The following is a 26,730-nucleotide window of genomic DNA, read 5'->3' on the forward strand; positions in this document are numbered from 1 at the left end:
AGGTTAGTGACCAGGAGTGAAGTAGTAACAAGGTAATCATATTTAAATCACCTCTCTTAGATCAAGCATTGTTAAAAGAAAGAAAGAAAGAAAAAATATTTTTAATAAAATATTTCAAAATAAAATTTATCTTTCTAAAATCAGTCTCTAAATAAAATTAAAATCACTGATTTTGCATTTTTTGAATAAATTAAACTCTTAAAAACTTGTGACTCTGGCGGATTTTAAGCCAAAAGCGTTCCCTACGCATTGAACTCAAGTCACGCAACCCCTCTTTGATCTCCGTCTAAAGAACTGTCGTTTTGCTCTCTCTGAAACTTCGTTCCCAGTACGCGAAAATGCACGGTCGGCCTCGCACAGCCCCAAAGCCAGAGGACTCAGCGGATTCGGCAGCCAAAGCCGAAAAGCTACGCTCTCTCCAATCTCAGTTCCTCTCTAACCACCACAACAAGATGTACCGATATTCTCTCTCTCCCTCTCTCTCTCTCTCTCAGTTTCTCGTTGATTCCCGCGATCCAAACACTTCCTTCCATCACTCTGTTTAATTCTCTTTTTGTGTTTTTCTCTTGTTAAAAAAAATGGTTCAGTTATACGAAGGAAGCTCTAGAGGTCAACGCGAAGCTCCTCGAGATCAATCCCGAGCACTACACGGCTTGGAATTATAGGAAGCTCACCGTCGAGCATCGTCTGAGTGAGTCCGAGCCTGATCCTGACTCGGTCAAGTCGATTCTCAGAGAAGAACTCAGAGTGGTACGCTTATGCAATTGTAGCATATTTCTCTGGTTCCTTGTTCTTTCTTTTTCTTTCTCTCTTTCTTTGTTCGCTTGCCGGGAAAAAAAAAAAGTGTTTGGGAGGGAACTTGGGAGCTGAAAATAAAATGAATTTGAAGCTCACATACTCATTTTCTCAGAAATGAAAGGAATTAAAATTATCTAGTAGAATCCGCCTATTATCAGCAAAACTGAATGTTCATTTCCTAAACGTTTTGATCTCCGTTAATTTTCTCAGTGGCCAAACGGTTATTGTTTCAAAATTTATGTCTGTGCATCCAAATAATTTGGATTGACTTCATGTAGGTAGAGAGCGCGTTGAAGCAGAATTATAAGTCGTACGGAGCGTGGCATCATCGAAAATGGGTGCTAAACAAGGGGCATTCATCTATAGATCACGAAATGGGGCTCCTGGACCGGTTCCAGAAGGTCGATCCTCGGAACTTTCATGCTTGGAATTACCGGAGGTGAAGTCTTGGCTCTAATTTTGAATGCGTGCAGTCTAAAAGTTTTTAGTTCATTTTTTATTTAATACTTCTTTTTGTCAGATTTGTGGCAGCATTGATGAACAGATCAGAGGTAGACGAATTACAGTATACAACAGATATGATAAACACCAATTTCAGCAATTATTCTGCGTGGCACAATCGTAGGTATGATTTAATTGCTATCAAGTTTTGGTTTTCAGATTTGTTTCTAGTTATCAAAATTGGAATTGGTTTCCAGTTATTCTCTGAATGAGTAAAGTGAGCTCTATATACTAGTTTTTATTTTTGCGTTTTTCTTGTCTTGGATTTGGGTTATGTGCCTAAAATATTCTTATCTCTTTCTCTATCTCTAGATTTTGAATGCGTCTTTTGTTGTCTAGTTAGTTTATACTAAAATTATTTTTTATGCTGAATATGTATGTGCATTACAGATTTACGTTGCATTATAAAATAAGGTGACTGATCTTGATTAAAACACAGAATTGGCATTTGGGTAGTATCAACTCTTGGTGGTATACTAAATAAGTGTCTGCCTGGGCTCTTTCATTGGTTTGATTTCACTACCTAAATTGTACTTGGTGCTCTCAATACAAATGCACAAGGGACAAAAAGGGTAAAGTGCATCAGAGTTTATGGATAAAATATGAAATGTGAGACACGCCTGTCAAATTCTGCCTCAGAAGGATATGCATTTTAATTATAGTAAGTGCATAGACTTCAAGTATGTATTTTGGTTACTCCAACTTCCCAACTGTTTACAGGGGACCACTTCTTTGAATACTTAAACATCTGTTATATATGTAAAACTCTATTATACGTATTAAGTATTCTTCAATTACATGATAATGTTTTCAAATAGAAAGGGTTTTTCTTGGTTTTACCTGAGACATTGAGATCATAATTAGTGGTATCATTGATAAACATAGTTCACAGGTTCAAAGGCATCACTAAAGTTTATTGTTTGCTATATTGACGGCATCACTAAAGTTTATTGTTTGCTATATTGACTATGTATAGTTGTAAATGAAACACACCAAAATTACATCTTTAGGTTTGATTATGAGCAACTTTTACATTAGGTGAAGTACCCAAGCATAGACATTTTGTCCTTTGGATTCTCATGGTTCCGTTCTTCTTGTTTTGCATTTATCTCATCTGGTTTTTAGTTATGAGAAATTTACATCGTTCACAAATTTCCAATGGTTGTAGTGTATGTTTTACCATATGATAGGTGAATGCGTACTGAACACATCTATTACTATATTTATCTCATTGAAGGACTTTTGCAGTATACTTCTGTCTAACTTGCTGAAAACAAAGGTTGAAGGGTTTTTCCCAAAAGAGAAGGTCTTGAACGAGGAGTATGAGCTTGTACACCAAGCACTTTTTACAGACCCAGATGATCAAAGTGGTTGGTTCTATCATCTTTGGCTTCTTGATCAAACAGTGAAAGCTGATGCTCCTGTACTTATTTCTTCTTGGCCTGCTCATGATTCCAATCTCATTCTATCGGGAGATAGGTGCCTGGATGACTGTTATTTGTCTGCATTCAATACTTTCCATTCTGATTCTGGAAAAATTCCACTCATTCTTTATTTTAATCAAGCTGTTGAAGGTGTAAATTCATCTACAATATCAGTTGAATCTGTGTTTAACACAAAAGGAGAACTTAGTTGGAAACCACTTTCAACAAATAATTCTGAGACAGCCCAAGTTTGGGTTACTCACCTCAATTATCCTGAAGAAAAGCTCCATTCTTCAGAAGCCTATCCAGTAGAGGTTAGAGTTGGACATTCTCAAGGCATCATTTCTTCAAGTGGTTTTCGCTATAACCAACCTTCTAGGTTTGCCTTTAAAGTGTTTGTACGGTCTGTTGAAAAAGACCCAGCTGTGCATGATGGAGAGATGATTTCATGGGGAGATGAAAATTTTCTTTTATATGAAGCACCTCCTCAGGAATCAAATCCACTTGTTTCTTTAGATCAGCTAAATATTAAGGATTACCATGAGCAAACATCTTCAATGTGGCGTGCAGAGACTATAGCAAATGAAATAGCTCTCTTCCGGGAATTGTTGTCGGTGATTAGCTGGTGAGCTTCATTCATTTGATGGGCATAGTTAAACTTTGTAATAGCTATAGTGTTAACCTTTAAATAGAAATAAAAATGAGAATCCCTTGTTCATGTAGTAAAATTGGAAAGCTTACACTTGCAAGATTGTTGGTGGCTCATGACACGTTGCTGTCTCCATGTGCTAAGAAAATGGTCCATTCTGAAGAAGTTATCAAACTTTATAGTGACTTAATGAAGTTGGATCCACCACATTTCCAATACTACAAGGACGAGTACAGCTTAGTTTTATTGCAGCAGGTGAGTGTCTTCTGTTATCTGTATTAGTGTCTATTTGTTTTAATAGTTTCAAAACATGCCATTTGAAAACATGGCGATTTCAAAATGTAAGTGATTTGACCACTTGGCCTTTAAACTTGCATGTTTTAAAAACGCGCCTCTTGCGTGCGGTTTCAAAAGTAGGTTTTTTACGTTTTCAAACCGCCAAAATTTTCAAAAGGCACTCCCAAATGGGACAATTTTCACGATTTTGTTTAAAAATACTCGTTTGACCTACATAGTCGCGGGGCCAATGCACTCTTAAGTGTCTAGTAAAGCATAACCCTTACTCCTTTAACCTCTCAGTTGGTGGTAATTCTGCATGTACACCTAGTGGATCTTTCAACATGTGATATTCCAATTCCTCATTATTAATCAAACTGAAATGATCTGTGCATTGATCATAAGATCCTTCTGAGTGGCCTGAATCAGTCTATGCACATAGTGTGCTCCTTCCAGTTTATTGAATGCTTTTTTTATTAAAAAAAAAAAAAAAAAAAAACTAGAAAACGGTTCCATTTTACTCTTGCTCTAATTTAGGATATTGATAACTAGAATTTCTTGACACTGAAAGGTTCTGATAATGCATTGGTTTTGCAGCTAACTTTCAGTAGGGAGTCTTTGCTGAGATACTGCTTTCGTCATAGAGATGGGGCTTCATCATTTATTAGTAATTCTATCTGTTTACGACTGAATAACTTATCATTATCGCGGATGGGGTCTATTGAGAGGTTATTGTGGGTCCAAATGCTAGACTTGAGCCACAATGAACTTCAATCAATTGAAGGTCAACTTCTTCCCTAATGTTGTAAATACTGTTGTACATATGACTTCTGCAGATTTCTTCCTACAGTTCATATCCTAACTATGAACACGATGTTTTTCTTTTTCCAATTTTCTTCCCTTAATAAGAAAGTAGCTCCTTTAACTTGTTTTGTATTTCATTCATTTTATGGAATCTCTTTTCGGTTTGGTTTTTTCCAAAGTCCCTATTATTTTTTTCAATCTCTTTTCAGTCTGTCTTTTAACTGGTTTTTTTCAGTTGGACCCATAAACTCAAATGGTTTTCTTTTAATTGGACCCACCTGGGAAGCCTGGCATTTCATGTTGTTTAACGCTTAAGTCTGAGAACATTTTTGTAGATATGGATTTTGATGTTGCCAGCATATTTATCCTCACTTTGGCTGCAAAAACTGCTAAAATAGACAAGACTGGGTAGTTATATATGTGATCCCATGTTAGTTCATTTGAGAGATCCTATGAATATAGGGAGACTCAAGTTTTCAAGCTATGTGAAGTATGGTGTCTCTGGTTTTGTGAAATGGGCTAAGTTCTAAGCTCGACTTTCATGATGGATTGTAGTAGTTAATAAGCTTTGTTTTATTGAAAGGAAATTGGCTTATATTTATATGGGGTCTTCTGACAGGATTGGAGGCTATGCAGCTTCTTTCTTGCTTAAATCTGAGTGACAATAAACTCAGTAGTTTCACAGCTCTGGGACCCTTGATACTGCTGAAGTCACTTAAAGCGTTGGATGTTTCACGCAATGAGATAGGTTTACACTCGATTGATACAACAAGGTATCTGTGTTCTTCTCCTTTGTCTCATACAGAAGAAATTGATTGGAATCGTGATGAAATAGTGACTGGTGATGTCAACCTGAGAAATTATTGGGAGGCTTTTCTAATATTTAGAGGCTTGCACTTGACACAGTTAGATATTGTTGGGAATGCAATTGCTGATGAAAAATTTAAGTCATTTTTGGTCAAGATTGTGCCTACACTCAAGTGGCTGGATGGTGGAGAACTGCATTAACCTTAAATTTGTTATTTTTTTTCCTGCTTTCTCCTTTTTAAGTTTTAGACAAGGAGGCATATGATATAGGAACTTATTGGAGAATCGTCTACTTTGATTTGCTGATCTTGGACCCGAGGCATTCTTTTTCCAGTTATGTTAGCTTGTATGGTGAAAATTGATTTAAGCGATATGACAATTTTAATCTGTTTGCAAGCTTCTGGTATGTTTTGACTTGCATGTGTAAATATGTTATCTGTGTTCTGTTGATGTGCAAAGCGCATGCATGTTTATGTTGGCCGTTTTCTAGTCCACTTGTCTAAGCTATAACAGCCATTGCTCCCCCCACCTGTGATGCCTCTCATCTAGTCCAACCAATGAGTTTGTTAAGTAGTTAAATGGAGAACTTTTCCATGGTGTTGAGAGAGAGAACAACGGTAAATAATATTACAAGAGTAATCTAAATACTACATTCTCATCCCACTAAGTTGATATGACTGTGCTCATCAGCTCGTGGTATTAGCCCTGCTTGGGATGGTGATGTAATATGTAGCATTACTCATATTACAAAGTATCATTGGACATAGATGAAATCGATCGGGTAAATGCTACCCAAAATAGCATAGAGATGGAAGAAGAAGGTCCTGGCTGCAGTGGTGACAAATATCTGAATTGCAGACACCTTGAGACGAAGAAATGGACAAATTTGATTGCCAAAGTGATGAGGCCATCTTGAGTAATTCTTGCTACATTGCTTCGTAGTTGAACTGCACAATAAGCCATATATAAGAATGCGATTTCATGAAGATAAACGGGTTGCAGGGAGGGGGGTGTTCTGAATTGATGAGATGGTAATGTAGAAGTTAAAAAGATTTAGAAGATTTTGTATGCATGATTGTATGTATTCAAAATGGACTGCACTTCCAGGATTGGTCGGAGCGAAGCTCTGGATATCCAGTGCCAAAAAAAAAAAAATGTATTCAAAATGAACCGGAATCTAGAATTCCAGAGAAATTAGGGAGGGGACCTAGGTCCTGAGGTGTCCAAACGGGCCGGAGTGCGGGACCTACTTGCTTGGACACCTCGGGATCCAAAGTTTCCTCTCTCATTCTCTAGAATTTGTACATGAAATTTTAGAAAATTTCAATCCATTCGAAATAGTATTTAGAAATGGAATATCATAGCGAGAATACATGCACGGATTGAATTAAACTCACCAATATCTTCTCCAAAGTGGCCTCTATTTTTTGGCTCCAAATACTTTTGAAAGCCATAAGCACATGAGCTGAGCAAAACACCAGCAAACAGCCCTAAAAGGGAAAGGAGACACATTGTCTTGTTCATCTTGTCTGTCTTTGAGGCCATCTGTAATCTTCCTTTTGCACTCTTTTTATCCCACTTTTCAGCCTCCTTTGAGCAACTCAACTGCTGAGGACACCACGATTCTGTCTTTACAAGAAGCTCTTAGACTCCCCATTATATATAAGATCGTTAGGCAATTCCCCTTCCCCCTTCTCCCGCATTGAATAAAAAAAAAAGAAAAATTCGTTGGTTTGACAACGCGCCAAGTTTTGCGGACTTGGACTAAGTTTATTTCCTCTGGACTTTTATTGACTGACTTGCTTCATAAATGAAGTCACCAAAAGACACGTTATTATGGCATATTGGAAAATCGGAATAATAGGCTTCAATCACGAACATTTAAAGAAATCAAATAGCTTGCCACCATTCTGACGAGTTATGATTCAAGATCAAGTGGTTGATATTTCTCGGCATTTTTGGACAAGATCAACATCCACCGGCTGATATGATCTTGTAGCAAGTAGGGTCTATGGACAGTGATGCAGCTTTTGCTTACCAAATAATGCCCTCATTGTAACTGGTAGACTTTTCCTTGATGTTTTATTGAATTAAATGAATCTGGTTGAAGACACCCACCATTTCGTCGTGGGGAGTACGCAGTCAACCCTTACTTTCATGGGCTCTTTTTCATTTTTAGGCCAACAATCAGGATCGCCCCAACCCAAAACCACTTTCCTTGGGCTCCTAATCCAACCCCACCCCACCCCGCGCCCCCCCCCCCCCCCCCCCCCCCCCCAACCTCTCTCCTTTTTTATAATCCAATCGGTTGGGCTTCGTCTCAGTTCAAGTTGGCAACATTAGTAGCAAGTGGAGCCCCATTTTTTTCCTCCTCTTTTTTTTGAAAAACTTGTGAGAAAAGAGAAAATATTAGGATACGTTTGGTATACATAATTGGTCCCTAAAATGGTATAGCTATTTTGTTGTTTGGTTTGTTTTTCATTCGTGAGAATAATTATTCCAAAGGAACGTCTATTCTTTTATTATGAGATAGTCTCCAACACATCAAAAGGTGGTCAAGATAGGCCCACCCATATTAGGAGAGATTGTCCAACCCATCAAAAGGTGGTCAAGATGGCCCAGCCCATATATCCCTCGCACAAGCACGGAAAAGTTACACACCCACTGTTATAGGGTTTTCGCCCGCTACCCCGTAAGCCAGAGAGCAAAAATGCCGGGTGGTCACGGTGTTGGTTCTCGGATCCGAGATCTGCTCGTTAGCTCCTTCAGGAAGAAAGGGTATACACGCGTCTGGAACAACGTGAGGTCCTACAAGAAAAGTGACTACGTGGACTTCAAGCTGAACGGCCCCGCCTACGAAGGCATGCAGCCGGAACTCTACCAAGGCCGAACCGGCCGAGTCTGGAAAGTCACCAAACGCGCCATGGGCATCGAGATCAACCATCAGGTAACACCAAGCCAATACTCTTATTTGGGTTTCTGGGTTCTGTGTAAATGTTGGTCTGGATTTTTTTCATTTCGGGGTTTTTGTTGGTTGAAGGTATGTATGCGTTTCGAGGAGATGGCGTTTTTTCCATTTTCTGTTTGATTTTGCTTTTTATTTTTCCGTTTGATTTTGCGACTTGTGATCGTTATTTTACATGTTTAGTTCTGTAGCTTATGTGTTTGATGATTTGCCTGTGTTGTTTGCTTTTGCGTTTCTTCTTAGAAATGGTGGTACAGGATTGACTCGCGCTCGCGCTCGAGTTCGAGTCGCTTGGTTTACTCTCGAGCCGACCTCAAGCCAACGCCAGGCTTCAACAGCCACCAATCGGCCCAACCCAGTCCGATTGGAGCCGTTCACCGTGGGGAAGCGGGGGCAAAGAAAAGAAAGAGTGACATTGTTTGGCATTGTGTGCACAATGAAGAGGCTGCGCAATCGCCTTGTAGTCCAGTGGTAAGCCGCGCCACTACTAAGAATCGTGTCGTGGTGCCTGGCTTGTGAGGGATCTCAACCACGTGCTCGTCGATGTGGATCATCCAAGACATATTAGCATTGCATACCTCTGCACAAATCGGGGTTTTAGAGTTTCCAATAAAATTGTTTGGAGGGCATGGAGAGAACCCTTAATTGTTTGGAGGGCATGGAGTGAACCCTTAATAGTTCATGAGTTTATTTTACTCTTCGTTTCCCATCTATTTTGCCATATTTGAAACCCAAAACAATTTTTTATAGAGGGGTAGTTTGCGATTTGTTTTTTTGGAGGACAACCTATTCTCACATTAGAGTTCCATGTTAATTTTACTTACTATTGAATAATAATATACTTGGTAAACATTTTTCTCAAAATCGTTAATAAACAACTTTTTATATACAAATTACTTTTTAGGAAGATTTTAAATGAATATTCTAGGGTAAAGTCTACTTAACAACCTTAAACTACCACCCCAATGATAATTTACTCTCAAACTATCAATTACGACAATTTACCTTCCAAACTACCAAAACAATAACCATGTATCCCCAATTTTAATAAAATGACAAAATTATCTTTACTAAAATAAAAACAAAATTACTAAAATTTAATTTAATTTATTTCAAATTTTAAGGGTATTTTTGTCTTATTGAAAATTTTTTAGGAATAATTTCGTCATTTGGCTAATATTGGGGGGGTACATTGTCATTGTTTTAGTAATTTATGGGGTAAATTGTCATTAGGGTGATAGTTTGAGGGGGTTATGTGGACTTTACCCAATATTCTAACAAACTAGATACTTAATTTTTGCACTGTAAGGCCTAAATTATTATTAAAAAAAAATTAAAAATTTGTTAGAAAAATGTGGTTGTTAGCCATCTACAGCAGAGAAGATAGTGCGGTAACCACAATAGAATAAAAAGTGTTCGGCATTTGCATGACTGCCCCTAACCAAATAGAATTAGGATCCTCTCCAATTCGTTTGAACCAGATAATATTCAATTAGTTACATTGGAGAAGTATTTTTATCTACTCAAACAGTGAAAAAACAAAAATACCTCTCCAATATAACTAACTGAATTTATCAAATTTAAATGAACTGAAGAGGATCATGTTCCGACCAAATAAGGGTCGTCATACAACTACTGGTCTACCACTACAAGCTTGGCCAAATAGGGGCTGTCACACAACTACCATCCCGATCGAATGTAGTTGCACTCCCAATAGGTCAAGGGTGGCCACATAGCTATCTTAACCCATTAGGACCACGAGGCCACACCCAACCAGATCACAATGAAGTGTTGCCACCCATTTCCTTCACATAGGCACTTAGATATATTAGTAAGGAACCAGCAGCTTTACATCTATTTGTATTTTTTCAAAATAAGTAGGTGTTTCTTAAAAAAAAAAAAAAAAAAATTCTCAAATCTAGACCCACCAACACTTCTTACCTTTTATATTACATCAAAACATTTTTCAAACCAAAAAACAAAAACTATTTACACAAAAAACACTAACAAACATAGCATCAGATAACACTCTCGGTAATGAGGTGGATTTAGATATAAAGGTGCTGTGGTACTTGACAGCTCTTCGTTTTTTTTTTTTTTTTTTTGACTAAATTTTTTTTTAAGTACCAAAAGGAAAAAAGAAAAAGAACTTATAATGAGCCAAAACACACCTCCAACTAGTAATTACAACACCTAAACCGTATAGAGCAAAAGCCCACTAAAACAGAAAACTTATGGTGTGCCAGGTGCTAGGTTTGGGTTGGCTCATTATTGGTGTGCCAATTTGATCAAAACCTTGCCTCATAAGACACTCCAGGTGACTCTCTGTGAGAGACTACTCCAGATAAAGGAGAAAACGAGGGTTGAAGTTGTTGAGAAGAGGAAGCAGAGAGGCAAGGTCACATGTTTCAAGCCAAAAAAATATCATCATCATCATCATCATTCATATGCTTCATACTCAGATCCAACAAATTATGTTTATGGTTCATTGGTTCATATTGCAATGCTCTGTTTCCAAGTTTCTACTTTAAATTCAATTACAACAATGATATAGCTGGCTTCTCTTCTCAGATGGGATTCTGTATATGTTACATGATCCTTCTACAGAAAGGACACCTTCCAAATTTCCAATCACAACAGTTTACAACACCCCAATGGAAATTCTATAATAAACATGCCAGAAGATGCTACATAAATATATAATCATATGCAGAATTCAGAAATACCTGCAGAAAGTCATATTGTTTATTCAAAATATATAATCAATGCAAGTCCAATTAAGAAAATATTCTAACAATTCATATATATATATATATATATATATAAAAGAAGATCCATTTTGATGTTGGAGGGAGTCCCACTAGCTATAATAAGCTCTGCTCTCATTCTCCAGTGGAGACTCCTCTTTGCAGCAATATAGTACGAACCATTGAAAAAGAAAAAGCTGATAAAGCACAAAAAACATTTGCAACTTCAAATGAACATAAAAAACACATTTCCTCGAATGAGTATTTTCCTCTAGGATAGATAATTCACAAAGAACAAATACAATTAACACTTTCCAAACTATAACTACATACTTCTTCTGTTCCCCCATTAGAAGACATTTTCAATTTCTTGAGTTACCATCAACACACTGCAAATCAAGAGTCGAGAGTCATTTGCATTTACAACTCTTTCACATCTTATTGACACGTGGCTCAAATCAGTAGGAATTCGTGTTCTTATCCAAACACCCTTCTATTTCCATATGCTATTTTTGGTTGCAACCCTGAAGAAACTAATATACGGCAAATCTAATTAGCCAAAAAGCTGCAAATAGCATTTCATAGAAACATAACTTTCATACACATAATTCTCCTTATTAGGTTGAAATAATTATCTTTCTTCCTCACTACAACCCAAAAATAAACACAAGAAAAAAGAAAAACTACAAGTAATACTACTCTTCACATAAAAAGCCGCTTCAAATACGCCCCATCAAAAAGCTAATGTTATTCTTCAGATGTGAAGTTAATGGCAGGTGTAAGCTGAAGTGTGAAAATATAAAATATAGTGGGAAGAGTTGCATTACTTATACAGATCAGGGAGTGCTGGAAATTTTGAAAATCGAACCGAACCCAGATCGAGCCGTTTTGGACTATGAACCCAGCCGGTCCAGCGCCTCACGAGCTACGGTCAATTTGGGCTCCACCCTTAGGGCGTCCTCGTAAGCCTTCTTGGCCTCATCTATCATTTTCTTCGCCTCGTAGCACTCACCTAACAGACAGAACGCCTTAGCATTTTCCGGACTCAGAGTCAACGCCTGGGTCAAGTCTGTGACGGCCGAATCGACCTGGTCGCGCCGAGCCATGGCGACCTTCAGCTCGGCCCGCTTGAAGAGCGAGTCCCCTCGCTCCAGATCGCTCAGCGACTTGGCGCACAGAGGGGACAGGGCCACGTCGAGCGAGTCGAGCGCGGAGGGCTTGAAGCCCTGCAGGTCGAGCGCCAGGGACTTGAGAATGTGAGGCGCGGCATCCTTGGGGTCGAGCGCGATGGCCTTGTCGGCTTCGGCTTCCGCCTCTTTGGCCAGAGAGGTCGCGGTGGATCGAGGGGGCTTGGAGGCTCTGGCGCGTGCCAAGAGCTGCGCGCCGAGAACGAAGTGACGCTTGGCCTGAACGTCGGCTCGGTTCCGGAAGCGCAGCTTGGATAGGAGCTTGTTTGGAATACCATGCATAGCGAGGAAGAAATATACCATCAAGAGGATTAGAGCTACTTGAAGAAGAATATCAGCTACCATCTTTTTCTCTTGCGATTTTTTTTTCTTTTTTTCCTATTAAAATTTCTCTTGCGAATTTGGTGAGACTGTTTTGAGTTTGATCGGAGACGAAAGGAGGGGAAAGGTGGAGTTTTCAGAGTTGGATGGGAGTGGGACCCAATATCTAATGCTTAGCCGCCCGGTTTTTCCCCAATGGGCCTAGTCAGTCAATGCTTGTCGTTACCCATCAGTGATTCACGGTTCAGATCATCTTTTATAATATCTAAAAGGCATATACACGTGGCATTATATTATTTAAAAAATTTACTTGAAATCGAGAAAGAATTACTAAATTTAGAGCTGAAATTTTTTAGTCTATTATTTTTTATTTTTTATTTTTAACATATCTGCACACACATGGACGGAGATTCAATAACTTACACTTTACTTCGTAAAGCGTAATCTTCGGTCAATTAAACTATAACTTTTAGTTTATTCTCAATAATGAATTATTGCTAAACTGAATTTAAAAAATAATAATAAAAACTGAAGTAGGGTGCTAATGCTTCTTAAACCATGTGATTTTATACAATTTTGTGCCTTTTGCTTTTTTCTATATTTGTGCAAGAATTTTCAGCCTTGTTTTCTTTTTCATGCCCGTACAGTAAGGCGAGTAGGAAATTTCAGTCCTTTTAATAAAACCCTCAAATGATCGTTCTTTCTATTAGGGTTTTGTGAGCCAAGCATGGAGTGATAGAGAAAGTAATCGGGATGGGAACCACAATGCCTCTCGATGACACTCAAATATTAAATTCACTATTTTTCATCAACTAATAATAATTTAATATGATATCCGAACATTTAACTTCGGTTAAGAAGCACTTACAAAGGAAATATGGCATATTACATTGCCTTCATCCCAACCATCGAGTTGGATTACATTGACAGCAAGATGCTTAATGCAGCCAGTACCAGTCAAATGATAAACATATCCAAGTGAATTCCCAATTTTAGACATGGGATTCCATATGGGAAATAAGCTATACGACAGAGGCAAAGGCTGCTTCCACTAAAAAAATTTCTCTGCATCTTTTGTATAGGCTTCAGCTTGGTGGGTCAACAACCAAAAAGGTTGAGCCAGCCACGGTTGTTTGGGTATTTAACTCCCCCAAATCAGCTTAGGGAATTCGAAAATATTTCCTAATTTTAAGCTATGGATGGAGAGTACTCTTTACATTACGTTTCACCCATCTGTATTAACTGCACTGGGGACTTCAGTAACTTCTTTAGAGATTCAACTATACTACCAAAAGATGGGCGCTCAACAGGATCACTGCAAAGCAAAATTAGTAATCATTAGAATTCCAATAAAACTGTTAAATAAACAATGGACTGAACAAAGTATGTATGCGAATCTCCAAAAGATTAGTCGGAATGCAGAATTACAATAACCTAAAGCTCACAATTTTTGACACGACCCGCTAACTCGACACAAACTCAACATGAAATTAGTAAGTTAGGGTTTTGAACAATCGGATTCGTATCACCCCTAATTTAAATGAGTTGTGTCAGGGTTAAAAAGTTTGAACTGTTTAACTAAATAAGTCATGTTTGAGTTGATCCATGAGTCAACCCAATATGAACCTGAAACGCCAACATGGATCAGCCCTGCTGCACTCTTCCAATTTCTCAGAAACCCAGGACATGTCAATCTAACTGTATACAACAAAATTCCCATTTAGCCTCAGTCTCCAATGTCAAGAGTGCAAGCTCCTTGTGCTTTGTTGGGTAAAGCATTGGACACGATGCCTTGCAAAGATGTTCTTATGTATAACCCCCCAAAACTAAACTCAAACCGAAGATTCTAGTAAAACATGACACTACAAATATGTTTGAAATGCTACAAATGAACAATGGATGCAGGCACACTTACTCGGCCCAGCAAGATTCCATAAGGGAAGCCAAGACTGGGGAGACATTCTGCGGGATAGTAAGCCTTCTATTTTGGAAAGCAACAGCTCCAACTACCTGAAAGTTTGCACAATCATGTCAACCAAATTCAATGCACAGCGGGTGTTGTGTTTGTTGATACACAAAAATGGCAACTGATGCTGATCACAGTCCTCATCAATTACCTGTGCGGGGCCAAGTCCACTCCAAGGCTGTTGCATGGTTACAAGCTCCCACAGGATCACTCCAAAACTGTAAACATCAGACTTTTCATTTGAGGGTTCTCCACGAAGGAACTCTGGAGCCATCCACTCAGGCTGAAAATAAAAGCAAGCATGTTACATGTTGATTGATGCACTGCAAAAAACTTCAACCTGCAAAATTTTGATGCAATTATCTGACTTTCACTGGAGGACAAGACACTGGACACTAAAAATATTCACAAAGGACAATGATGGAAAGTCAAACAAAGTAAGAATTAAGGTTAAACATTATGAATGAATTTGCCAATTCGTTCGGGGAAAAATCGAAATTTCTACCCCTTTTTTGCCCTAATGGGGTGAAAGCTTGCTTTCTGGAATTCCATACATACGAGACAAACATCCGTCCCCCAAATTTGCTTCCACCATAATGGCAATGTTTTGGAGAGAGAGAGACTTACTGTTCCGGCAACAGACTTTGATGATATGAAAGTGTTTGCTTTGAATCTGGACAAACCAAAATCGCATACCTGACCACAAATGCAAGATGAATTTATTTACGTGACAAGACACCCAGTGACTTTCCAAAATGAAAACACTCCATTTGTTAATATACCTTTATTGTCCAATTTTTATCCACCAATAAATTTGGAGATTTAAGATCCCAGTGCACTATAGGAGGGTTTAGACAATGAAGATAATTGATCCCCTTGGCCTGCATCCAGTATAAAGCATAAATTTTCGCTAACAGTTAGCAGTATTAGAAGCAAAAAATGGGAGATACTAGTACAAACCACATCCAATGCCATGCGTAACCGTCTTCTTTTATCCAACATCTCACCAGAAGCAGGCCTGTGCATGAGACGGTATAGACTACCTCTGTTCCACAAAGACCAGGAATTTCCAGTTGCTTAAACATCCACCTTGCTTCTAAAAGGAAAAAAAAAAAAGTGGGGGGGGTGGGGGAGAGGAGTGGAGAAAAAGAAAGGGGAAAAAACCCTTAAATGGTCTACCTGGGCAGATATTCTGTCACTATTGACAGATGTGGACGCTTTGTGACCGCACCCATGAAGAGAACCACATTTGGATGCCGTATACGTTTCATTATTGCAACCTGAAAAAAAATTTCACAAATTAAGCCATGCTATTCGGGATAACATAGTATTTACCTTTACATTTTTTTTTTTTTTTTGACCACCTGCTCAGCGTACACATTGTGGATGCATGAAAACAATGCATGACTACCTTTCTAAATTGTTATTTGAAGTATACCAAAATATAAAATTCTTATAGCAAAGAATAAGTAAACATGGAATGCATGACATGACTCTAATTTTGGATCACATATCACTACACAACCATCATCCTCCACTTCAAATAATCATTTGATGTCAAAACATCAATGTAAAGATACCGAATGATCAATAAATCATTTAGATTCAAAATATTTGAAATCACTATTATTTGATACTTATAGAAAGATGGAAGCCCCACACCCCCTCCCACCCCCAAGCGCAATCAAAACTGTTCTGATACAAACTTATCACCCAACCTAAGGAGAAAACAAAAGAAAAAGAAATTATCAGAACCATAAAATGGAATAGGAAGAGGCATGGATCTACTGGGATTGCGGAAGGGGACAAAGATAGGCAACTGGATGCAAAACAAAGCACGATGGTCAATTATTAGTGGACAGGTTGATATTATCTCCAACTCTTTAGTTACCATGTACATACCTCTCTTAGAAACTCCTTCAATTGATCATCATGGAAATCCTGCATGGTAAGAACCTTGACTGCTACATCCTGCATTGTACGGGCAAAATATTTTACTTATCAGAGGCAAAATAGCATTGCGCATACCAAGCAAAGGGGGGAGAGGGGGGTTAGCATAGAAAATTAGGTAAAGATTTTAAATTCCAAATAAAATATTTCAAGCGGAAGAAATTTGATTATGCTGAAACTACAAATGCCCTTTGACCATCTAACTTTTCCTTGGCTTCGACAGTCTCTCCCTAGGAAACAGCATAGATTGAATACTACTTCCTAGACAGTTCATCAAAGGCAAGAAAGCAGAATATCAGGGCAATGCTATAAAGTAATTACTCACGTATGTGTCCACAGATACAACATAGGAAATCAAACAAGCTCAAAAGATATAGTATTGATGATATTGGTCAACAAAAAATGATTGTTGATGGAGCACAGTTGGTGCACTCCATATCAAAATCAAAGCTTAATTGATCCTTAACAAAGATATATACAGATTACCAGATCACATTGTACAAGAATACTAACCGATCCATGCCATTCAGCACGATGCACGGTCCCAAATGAGCCTGCAAGGAGAAAGAAGAGTATAACACATCAAGAATTGTCTACTCAAAGAAACACAAATTTTGAAATGCTTCAAAAATGGAAAATATGTCCAATTAAGAAGCAGGGGACATACCAGCACCAATGCGCTCCTTGATATGTAATTCGTCCCATGATATCTCAAGCCAGTCCATTGCAAGAGATGGTTCAAGATTCAAGTATTTTGGAATGGTTACATCAGGAAATCTCCCATGATTCTCAAGTCTACTATCAACCTCCTTCAGATTTGGCTGACTTGATAGGCTGACTTGTGGTTGCTCTGGACTTCCAGACACAAAAATCTCTTCTTTGTAAGTTTGTTGTATGACAACTTTGTCTTCACCAAGCCTAGAATATTCATGAAACAATGCCTCAGGAGCAGAATCTAGAGGTTCTGAAACATTGCCCTGTGCAAATGGCAAAATTGGATTCTTAAGTATGCAATGTTCAGCATTCCCTTCCAACTTGAAAGGTGTCAGAGATGATTCCATTATTCGCAGACCTTCTTCCCCACAACCTGCAAAGAATTGATCATGATCTCTATAGATAAATACGCTAGGTAGGCATGCTATATTTTGGGAGAAACACTCTGACATCTAACACTATGTTGATTAAAATAGCTGAAATCAGACTACATGGACTGTCCTGTTTCCAAGTAGCAGAAAATTCTTGGGAGCAGTGCACATATGTATTCTGTGTTTCCAAATGTTTCACAATGTCGCACTACGACCATTGATACCAAACTGAGAAAAGGGTGTTGAAAATTGAAAATTTGAAGCATCTACTTTATCAGTCCAACCAAAAGACAACTAGATTTTGCTAGTACAAAAAACTGACTTCCCATACCACAAACACTAACAAAAAATAAATATTTAATAACCATTATCAAGTGCACTCCTTTCAGAGGATAAAAACTCAAATCTTATAATTAAAGTAATTAACAACAGACAGAAGATCAAATCTTGATTTTAATGGTGAATAGCAGCAGAAAGTTTTATCTTAGAATTTAACTTGAAAAGGATACAGTTCAAGGTACAGGTGCACAGTTGTGCATGACGTATGCCATGCATCATGATCTGGTTAACTAAGTTGCCATTCATATTCTCTTTAATGAAAACAAGAAAACAAAATAAAAAAATTCTGCTGAAGGAGGTGTGAGAAGTAGCTGCCACTCTTTCACAGGAGGGTCCCCCAAAGCCAGGCATAAAGGGTGCAGATATCCACCCCCTTCCACTTTGCAGGGATGGAAGACCCACCCTGCGCCACCGCAAGAGACACGAAGGTGGTGGGGTCCACTCCCTCTCCTCTGCAGGGGCAAAAGACCCACCCATGCGCCTCCTCGTGGAGGCCCGCCTCTATTTTTTTATTTTTCTATAAATATTAAGGTTAACCTCCACACATGAAAAGTATTCATGCGTGCGAAGTTTTCTAAAAAGTATTTTGAAAAAATGTTTGAGAAGTGTGTTATTAGCGGGGATCACGCTTGAAAAGTGTTTGTGTTTTAAAAATCTGGTTGGTAACAGAACACTGAAAAATAGAGAAAAAAAAAGGTGATTAAATACTCAACCAAACAAGGTGCAAGTTACTTTAATCTTTCCCCTTTTTTTCTTTTTGGTTGGAGTTTATCTGGAACCACACATCTCAAGGTGTCGGTATAGTTACATTTATGACTCCACCTCAATTCAATCAGCTGTCCTTTGACGCTTGACTTACTAAAAAAAACCACTATCTTTCAAAGCATACAAAACGTAACTGACCTGAGTATAGAGGATTTTTAGTAGGAGCACACATGTGCTCTGAGTTTAAAATTTGACAAGATGATGCAATATCCCCGCAAGGTTGTTGGGATTCTTTTAGATGGGAAATTTGAAATGGTGAAGGCATTGAAGAAAGCAATCCTCCATTGATTGAGGAATCTGGACCATGTACATTTCCTGGTTCCCCAACTAGATCAACTACATATTCCCTGTTAAAAAATGTATACATGTAAACAACAAAGCATGAAATATAATTGGGAAATGCTTCAAACAAGATTAGTCAAGATTAGTTCAAGACCATACAAACTCTTACCATACTAACAAACTCATAATGAAGCATGCATTAAGTCCAAACATAACACAACCTAATAATGCTGCATAACAAATTTCAAATTGATATATGATCAAACATGATCCAACTCAATAATTATCTGGAACCAATAATTACATCGGTAAGAAAAAACCAACATAACATATAGGAGAATGACTAATGCAGAGGTTAATCTTAGACAAATAAAACGGCAAGGGTCAAGGAATAAATTAAATTGACAATTGCCATGTTTTGGAAGAAACCAACATGCTTTAATCATCTTGCGGGCATTTTGGCTTCCGAAAAACCTTTAAATTTTATTAGCAAGAAATGAGGCCTGGAAGAACAGGTAACATATCAAACCTTGAGGACTGCTTGTCGCCCTCGACTTTGATGAGGCAAGAGGAGCGATGATCGGCCACACAGTATTTGCAACCTCGAGCTATTCGACATGGCAAACCTATGTAGTCTGCCAATTTCTGCATACACAAAAATATATCACCTGTTCAGTAACCAATCCAGTAGGATGTGTGCCTTTTAGCAATTAATAAATCTCATTAGATCAGAACTTAAAGGACAATCAGGCCATCATCACATACATTCCCTCCCCTCCCCAAACCAAAAACACTCTGATTAATTAGTAGCATCTCATAATTATCTGCACTTGAAGAATGATCAGCCATCATTACACATGTGCCCCCCACAAACAGAGAGAAAGAAACAATGTTCGATTTATATTAATTTATATGATGATACATTGAAAAAAAAAAATGTAACTTCATAATAAATGTTCGTAACATTTTATGTTTATTTAAAATGGTTTTACTTATAATCACATAATTAAAAAAAAAACATTTTGATAGTGCCTTTGGTGCATATACCACACTCATTGACTATGTCGACAATCTCTATGCATTCAGAAGTATATGATCCAACCGTTAACAATAAGTTATAGATTTCAGACACAAAAAACAAAAAATCTTGATAAAAATGTTGTTTTCCTAAGTTAAGCTCACATTAGCAAAATATTTAAAGCAGTCAAGACAAGTATTGAAAGGGATAGGCCTGATCTCCTCATAACACCCCATAAATATCATACTGTCACACAAATTTGTCAGTCACACCTGGAAGGCTACAAATACCTCACTGAATGATCAGAGGATAGAAACCCTTAATGGACTGCTTAATAATTGTGGGTGTCACTTGATGCTTCTATTTCAGTTGCATTCTCATGCGATACCAATGTACCCTGTTCAGACAGCCATATATGCCTTAAAAACATCTTGTAGTTCTAAAAAAGATCTTGTACTTCTATGCCCTAATTACTAATCTTACAACACACAGATAGGCATTTCCAATAAAATAAGCATTATCTTATTTTGGTGAAAGTGTTTAAAAAAAGAATTCACATGTTGGAAAGTGAAATTTCCCAACAACCCCAAACAACACCTAGAAGGGAGTGAATATGTGTTTCTAGCAAATATAGCAATTTAAAAATAGCCACCAAACAACAATCACCAAAATTTATTGAAGCAATTAAAAGATCAAACACAACAGTTAAAAGATCAAACACAACAATTTTGGTGACAAAGTGAAAACCCTTTAAAGGTAAAACCATTCTGAGACAGCCAAACCCAAAAAACTAATCTACCATAGAAGATTAATAATGCAGTCAGTTCATACTAACAAAACCTTTGCCGTAAAAACTTGACTTGTACCCAAACAAATGACCCATTTGTTTTCTACCGTAGTAGTTCCAAAACTCTGTCAAATCTTCTACTAGCTCACAAAACAAAGGCCTCAAATCTGAAAACCATGGATAAAGATGCTTATATAGGCAATGAGAAAACCTGAGGTTTAGGTAAAAGTCAGTTTATGAAAATGGATCTTTAGTTTTTCCACATAATTTTGATTCCAACTTAAGGACCTAACTTAGGCTTACAACTAAACTAGTTTTGACACTTAATTTGCCAACATAAAACCTAACAAACTCCCTTTTTAGCAATTTGGTGACAAAACTCAACATACCTTTGATTGCAAGACAAATTCCCAAAGAATTACAACCTAGCCATATTAAATCACTAAACTAGGACTACATTGAATTCAATGGAGTAACTACCTGTCTTCCTGAAACATGCACACACGCATTAAACACATAGAGAACAGGTAATAATTAAAAAACATTGAATAAACAAATATTAACTTTAGCATTAAATCATTTGAGCAAAAGTCAGATCATAACATCAACCTCAGTAACACAGAACATTAAACGCAGATGTAGATAAAAGTATCTACTCTCTCTTTTTGTCATGAATGACAAAGGCACAATAGATACAACAACAACAACAAAAATCACTCAAAGAGTCTCCCTAAGCGCATCTTCCAACAAAGTACCGCAAGAGCTCTACTTAAACATCTCATTCAGACCTACACCAAACAAGCCAGAAAACGAATGCCTAGGTACCCCTTGTTGATGTAGCTTGTTTGGACAAGCTGGGAACGAGCACTCCGAATGAGTGTCTCGTTTTTTCAATGAAAAATTACAAGTTTAAATTAAAAAAAAAAAAAAAAAAGCCTAGTATAAAACTTAGTCTATCAAACTTTGCCTTACACCAAATTTTTTTGAACACCAAATTAACCAACATAAAACTTAACATAAAGGTTCTAAATCCTTCACCATTAAAAACAAAGGTGTTAAATCATCACTTATCCTAAAAGCTTAAGCCGATAGAAAAATGTGAATTAATCATTTAATTTATATTCTAACACTTCTTATCACGTATGAGCTCAAGCTCTCCCTTAATAAGTGAGGCCCAACATATGAAATATTTAATTAAAATGTCAGGTGAATGACGTTCACAGGATTCAAATTCAGTACATCTTTTATGATACTAGGTTAAATCACCACTTATCTCAAAAGCTTAAATTAATAGGAAGAGGTGAATTTAATAATTTAATTTATATTCTAGCGAAAGGTAATTGAGTGGTTGCATACTAAACGAATAAGAGCCATTCCATGCTGAACAGATACATATATGATCCCAGAAAACCTCAATAGCCATCAATAACAAATACCATATTCAATACATACGGTTTAGCACAAAATACAACATTATCTGCATTAGAGACAGAGGAGTTGACTGGCACCAAGTTCCTGACATTTGACAATACAACATACTAGACTCACAGCTGCAAGGCCGTAACCATCACCATTCACCTCGGCAGAAGGAAACCAAAGATAATACGGCATCTGAGCAGCAAATGGATGCCAGCCCATGTTTCCAATCTTTCAGAAGAATCAACCAGAATGTTCTTGACTACAATCATACTATACAATTAAAGCTCTTTTTTTTTATGAATACCCTCAATGGTTGTAAAACATAAATCACCAACTCTCTCTAGTGAGACACAACAGATTCTTACATGGTTGATTTTTCTTTTTTCCAAACAGTTGGTGCCCATCTAATAGACACGTACAAAAATGTGAATGTCTAATACATTACATCATTTCACCATGAGCGTGCACCATGTAGTAACACTCCAGAAATTACTTGGCACACTGGCACCAACCGTCTCACTACATCCCAGTCACAAGGGCTATTTTCATAACGATTATTAAGTTTGGTTTACTTTAAACCTTCAAGCCCGCCAACTGGTAACTTCTTCTAAACAACACATCAAAAAGAACACTACAACAATAATGAACCAATCTATACTTAGCATGGCAGTGGCTTTTCAGAACAAACAATGTGAACTTATGATTGAATGAACCAGAACCACACAGTGCATTTCATCACCTTGAAAAGAATCGCACGATGCCTGCAAAGTCCCATAGATAGACTGCCAATAGGGAGCACGATGCATTTCTGAAATTCCCTCATTCTTTTGCTAACCACCTTCCAACGTATGTGGGGATCTCCTTGCTCCACTGGAAAAGAGCCCCTTCAAGATTTAGAAAATTTGACCCACTTAAAAATCAGCATATATAAGCCAATAAATCTTCATCGTTTAAATTTAGCAGCCCACAAAAATAAAGTAAAATAAAACGTTGGAATTAACATACCCCATGTAGATTGCAACAAGTTTGCCTAGCTTCTTCACCAACATTAAGGTATTCTCTGAAGCACAATACAGTTCTTGTGCTTTATCTTCAAGTTCCTTAAGCCGAGAGTCCCCACGCCTATCTACAAGCACCACCTCCATCGATGTTTCGCTGGGGTCAACTGCTTTAAGCGATATCAACGGCGGCAGCCGCCTGCCTTCCTCTTCATCATTGCACATCAGCCACAGATACGGATTCATTCCCAAAATGTTATAGAAACCATCCGATATCTTGTCCGTGTAAGACAAACACCCGTTAACCTGAAATATGAGCAGCTAAAGGCAATGAACTTCACAGTATTAATTAATAGATTGTTCAATTATTCGTGTGAGACGACATAAAGAGAATATATACGAGTACCCAGAGACGGTAAGAAACAGCTTCGGCATCCGAAGCCACCGGTCCAGTACTCTCAACCATGAACAAAGGCTCGCAGGCAAGACTAGCCTGAGAAGAGAGCCTCCTAGCGAAAGTAAGCTGAAGATAGTGACTCTCCCTCACTCTCTGCGCCAAGCTCTCTTTACTCTCCACCTCCACCGCCTCCTCCTCCCCCTGCCGCGAAGTCGTCGTCGAGGCCTTGACAATGTCGCAGGAGAGGTTTCCATCAAACGTCGTCGTCCCAGAGAACAAGCTCCCCGCATAGCTACTACCCTCGCTGGAAAGCCGCGGCAGAGAGACCTGGCGGTCGAAGTTCCTGTCAATGCCGTGATCCTTAACGGGCTCGGCCGCTTCTTTGGGGAGCAAGAGCTCGCGGTCGTCGTCGACGTCGACACATGACAGCCTGGACGACGACGACGACGACGACTTCACGTGACCGGATCGCTCCCCTTTTCTCTCAACCAACCAGTCACAAAAAGCCGCAAATTGCTGCTGCTTCGACTTGTCGTCGCGCGTGAAAAGAACGGGCGGTTCAGCTGAGACGTCCTTCTTGGTGACCGTGAAGGACGCGTCCTTCAACCACCTTCTGTCTCTTTCGGTGTAAAAGGTCTCTTTGGTCGTACTCGCAACTTTCTTGTTGATCTGCTCGTGATCCAATAGTTGCTTGCACGAACTCGGGTCTAATCCCCGGTCCGGGAATTGCCTGGGGAAGAAGTAAGTCGTTCTGTGAGGCATTTTCTCACGGGTCTCACGGGCTGATCACAATCCTTGCACTCGCACGTACCAACCAACCCACCCGCACGCACGCACGCTAGCACGCTTCGTTGACTCTCTCTCAAATTTCAATGAAAATGGAAAATCCGACTGGCCGTACAACAGTCCCTGCGAACCTCCTTCACAGTGATCGAGTTTCAGATAAACAAAAGCAAGCACACATTCGCTCGCTTCTAGCTTCGCTGCAAAGAAACAAAACAGTCTCCGCCTTCAAAAAGACTTGCAGTCTGTGTTAGTCTCTTCGTGAATTGAACTTCAAGCTGGATTTCAGAGCGCCGACCACCTCAAAAGCGACACAGAAGCTGCGGATGAGTGATACACAAACAAAAGCAGAGAGAGGGAGAGCAGGGGGTGTGTGCGTGAGAGAGAGAGAGAGAGAGAGAGAGAGAGAGAGAGAGAGGTGTGTGTATTTTAAGCGAGAGAGTGAAGGTGACGAAATCGGTGGGAAAAAATGAAACAAATAGGTGAGGGAGAGGAGCTAACGGGCGCAGGGGGAGTTGATGCGCACCTTTTGGAGCGAGAGAACACGTAAAATGTAGGACGGAGGTCGATACGACACGTAAGAGATTGGCGCAGGAGGTGCGCACTGCGCACTGGGAGTAGGATAGTTGCTGAGTGGCCGCGGGGTTTATGCATTTGGAAATGGAAATGCCGGCTCATAAAAACTGGGGGGTTTATACTTTATACTTTATAGTTGGGAGTTGGGAGGAGATCGGGTCGATCTCAGTCGTCTGATTCGGTGGTGAAAAAAAATTAATTAGATAAAGTATTTGTTTCGGCTAAAAAAGGATAAGATGATAATGACACAAATACCCTTTTATTTGTTTGCAAATGACGGGCTTGGCCGCTTGGGCTCTCTTCCTCATTCGGTTGTCCTTTTATATGCAGGCATGTGATGGTTGTTGGGGTTCATGCAGTTCGTTGGCTCAGCTGTAAAGGCGGTTTGGCTAAGTTTGGGTACTATTACGTAATATTTTTGGGGTTCATAATTATACCCCACCTTTTCCTACTTTGGGTCCCCAATCTTTTTTTTTGTAGCAGCTGTTCTTGAAAACTAATGTTTTAATTAATGCGATTTTCTCTACATGGTAGTGTGGCCTATCTGCTATCTCATCATCTCATGTTTGTTTTGACACTGGGATTTGACTAAGGTGCCTTGCTTCTTGCATGTCCTAGGGCCTAGGGGTAGTAGGATTAGAAAATTTGCGCGAACACACACGTTGCGTAAGAGTTTAGTTTAACCCGTTTCATTAAATAAATCAAATAAAAGTTATAGTCCGTTTTATTAAATGAATCAAATAAAAGTTATAATCAGATTCATTAAATGAATCATATAAGAGTTGACATGTATACTGTTATATGTCCATGTCTCTATGTGATTCGAGTTTGACACATGTATTTAGAGCTTGTAATTTTTGACACGACCCTTTAACCCAACATGAAATTAATGAATTATGGTTAATGTATAACCCGTTTAATTATATTAATCATACTATAATTGATCTATATAGTATTATACTTATATCTTGACATAAATGGAATCCAACATACGACATTTATAGCTTACAATTTTTTGACACGACCTACAAATACAATACAAAATTAATAGGTTATTGCTAAGGAGTTTGACTTGTTTACTTAAATTAATCAAGTTATAGTTGATCTATACTATCTTATATTTATACATCGACTCAACCAAAATCAACATGCAAACACTAATTGCCACCCTTAAAGTTGAATAGATATATTTTTACCAATTTAGCCTATTAAATTGATATATTTTTAAAATGTATATAACTTGCATATATTTTTAGAGAGTAATGCTAGGAGTTCTCCATGTATTACTTCAAAACTAATGTGATTTTAAACTTACCATTTGAATTACTAATTTTTGAAAATACTAGTGATTCATGCGTGCTTTGTTGAAAATTTATGTAACAATCACGTGCTCTCTTAAAAATATATGTGAAAATTAAAAATGCATTTGAAAATTACATGTCAATTCAATAAAGTGTGTTTAAATTTAATAAATTTTATTGATAAATTTTTATCTTCCTATGAAAAATGTTGGGATTGGATCAAGACCAAATATTATGAAAGCAACATATTTATCTCATAATTATTTGTTTCTATCAACCCATTATTTATTTTATTTTAGTTTACAATGACAAATCAAGGTTTTGAAGACCTATATATTGATTGTAACAACTGATTGCATAATTGATCATTCAGACATTTCAATTCTTAGATGTGGATCTCAGACTTAAGAATGAAGATATTAGTGAATCTCAAAGGAAAAAAACAATAGGTTAGACAAAAAGATAATAAATTTGGACAAACAAACAAAAAGGAAGTGACTTAGACAAATCTTACTATATATTACATGATAATTATATGATAAAAATGTAATTTTTCGCATTATTCAATATGAAATAGGTTCGTCG

General features: G+C 38.1%; 4 protein-coding genes across 4 annotated transcripts; 2 read left to right on the forward strand and 2 right to left on the reverse strand.

The window, feature by feature from the left end:
- Window positions 1-228: 228 nt before the first annotated feature.
- On the forward strand, window positions 229-5,658 carry LOC132189971 (geranylgeranyl transferase type-2 subunit alpha 1). Its single transcript, XM_059604836.1, has 8 exons — window positions 229-454; window positions 588-750; window positions 1,077-1,237; window positions 1,319-1,423; window positions 2,548-3,348; window positions 3,447-3,627; window positions 4,246-4,432; window positions 5,072-5,658. The coding sequence occupies exons 1-8, from the start codon at window positions 339-341 to the stop codon at window positions 5,458-5,460; spliced, it is 2,103 nt and encodes a 700-aa protein (XP_059460819.1). The 5' UTR covers window positions 229-338; the 3' UTR covers window positions 5,461-5,658.
- A 2,253-nt stretch (window positions 5,659-7,911) lies between these two features.
- On the forward strand, window positions 7,912-8,924 carry LOC132190228 (large ribosomal subunit protein eL21-like). Its single transcript, XM_059605150.1, has 2 exons — window positions 7,912-8,206; window positions 8,468-8,924. Exons 1-2 carry the CDS (start codon window positions 7,970-7,972, stop codon window positions 8,741-8,743), a joined length of 513 nt encoding a protein of 170 aa, XP_059461133.1. The 5' UTR covers window positions 7,912-7,969; the 3' UTR covers window positions 8,744-8,924.
- A 2,940-nt stretch (window positions 8,925-11,864) lies between these two features.
- LOC132191041 (uncharacterized) lies at window positions 11,865-12,503 on the reverse strand. Its single transcript, XM_059606062.1, has one exon. The coding sequence runs from the start codon at window positions 12,501-12,503 to the stop codon at window positions 11,865-11,867; it is 639 nt and encodes a 212-aa protein (XP_059462045.1).
- A 763-nt stretch (window positions 12,504-13,266) lies between these two features.
- LOC132189638 (serine/threonine-protein kinase CTR1) lies at window positions 13,267-24,797 on the reverse strand. Its single transcript, XM_059604388.1, has 15 exons — window positions 23,495-24,797; window positions 23,096-23,394; window positions 22,830-22,974; window positions 19,396-19,511; window positions 18,723-18,931; window positions 17,063-17,482; window positions 16,909-16,949; window positions 16,348-16,416; window positions 15,625-15,725; window positions 15,406-15,490; window positions 15,228-15,326; window positions 15,073-15,141; window positions 14,597-14,728; window positions 14,395-14,489; window positions 13,267-13,794 (listed from the first exon to the last, which is right to left on the reverse strand). Exons 1-15 carry the CDS (start codon window positions 24,245-24,247, stop codon window positions 13,698-13,700), a joined length of 2,730 nt encoding a protein of 909 aa, XP_059460371.1. The 5' UTR covers window positions 24,248-24,797; the 3' UTR covers window positions 13,267-13,697.
- Between the last annotated feature and the right edge of the window lie 1,933 nt (window positions 24,798-26,730).

Source organism: Corylus avellana, chromosome ca8 (genome assembly GCF_901000735.1).
Source record: "Corylus avellana chromosome ca8, CavTom2PMs-1.0".
Classification (NCBI taxonomy): domain Eukaryota; kingdom Viridiplantae; phylum Streptophyta; class Magnoliopsida; order Fagales; family Betulaceae; genus Corylus; species Corylus avellana.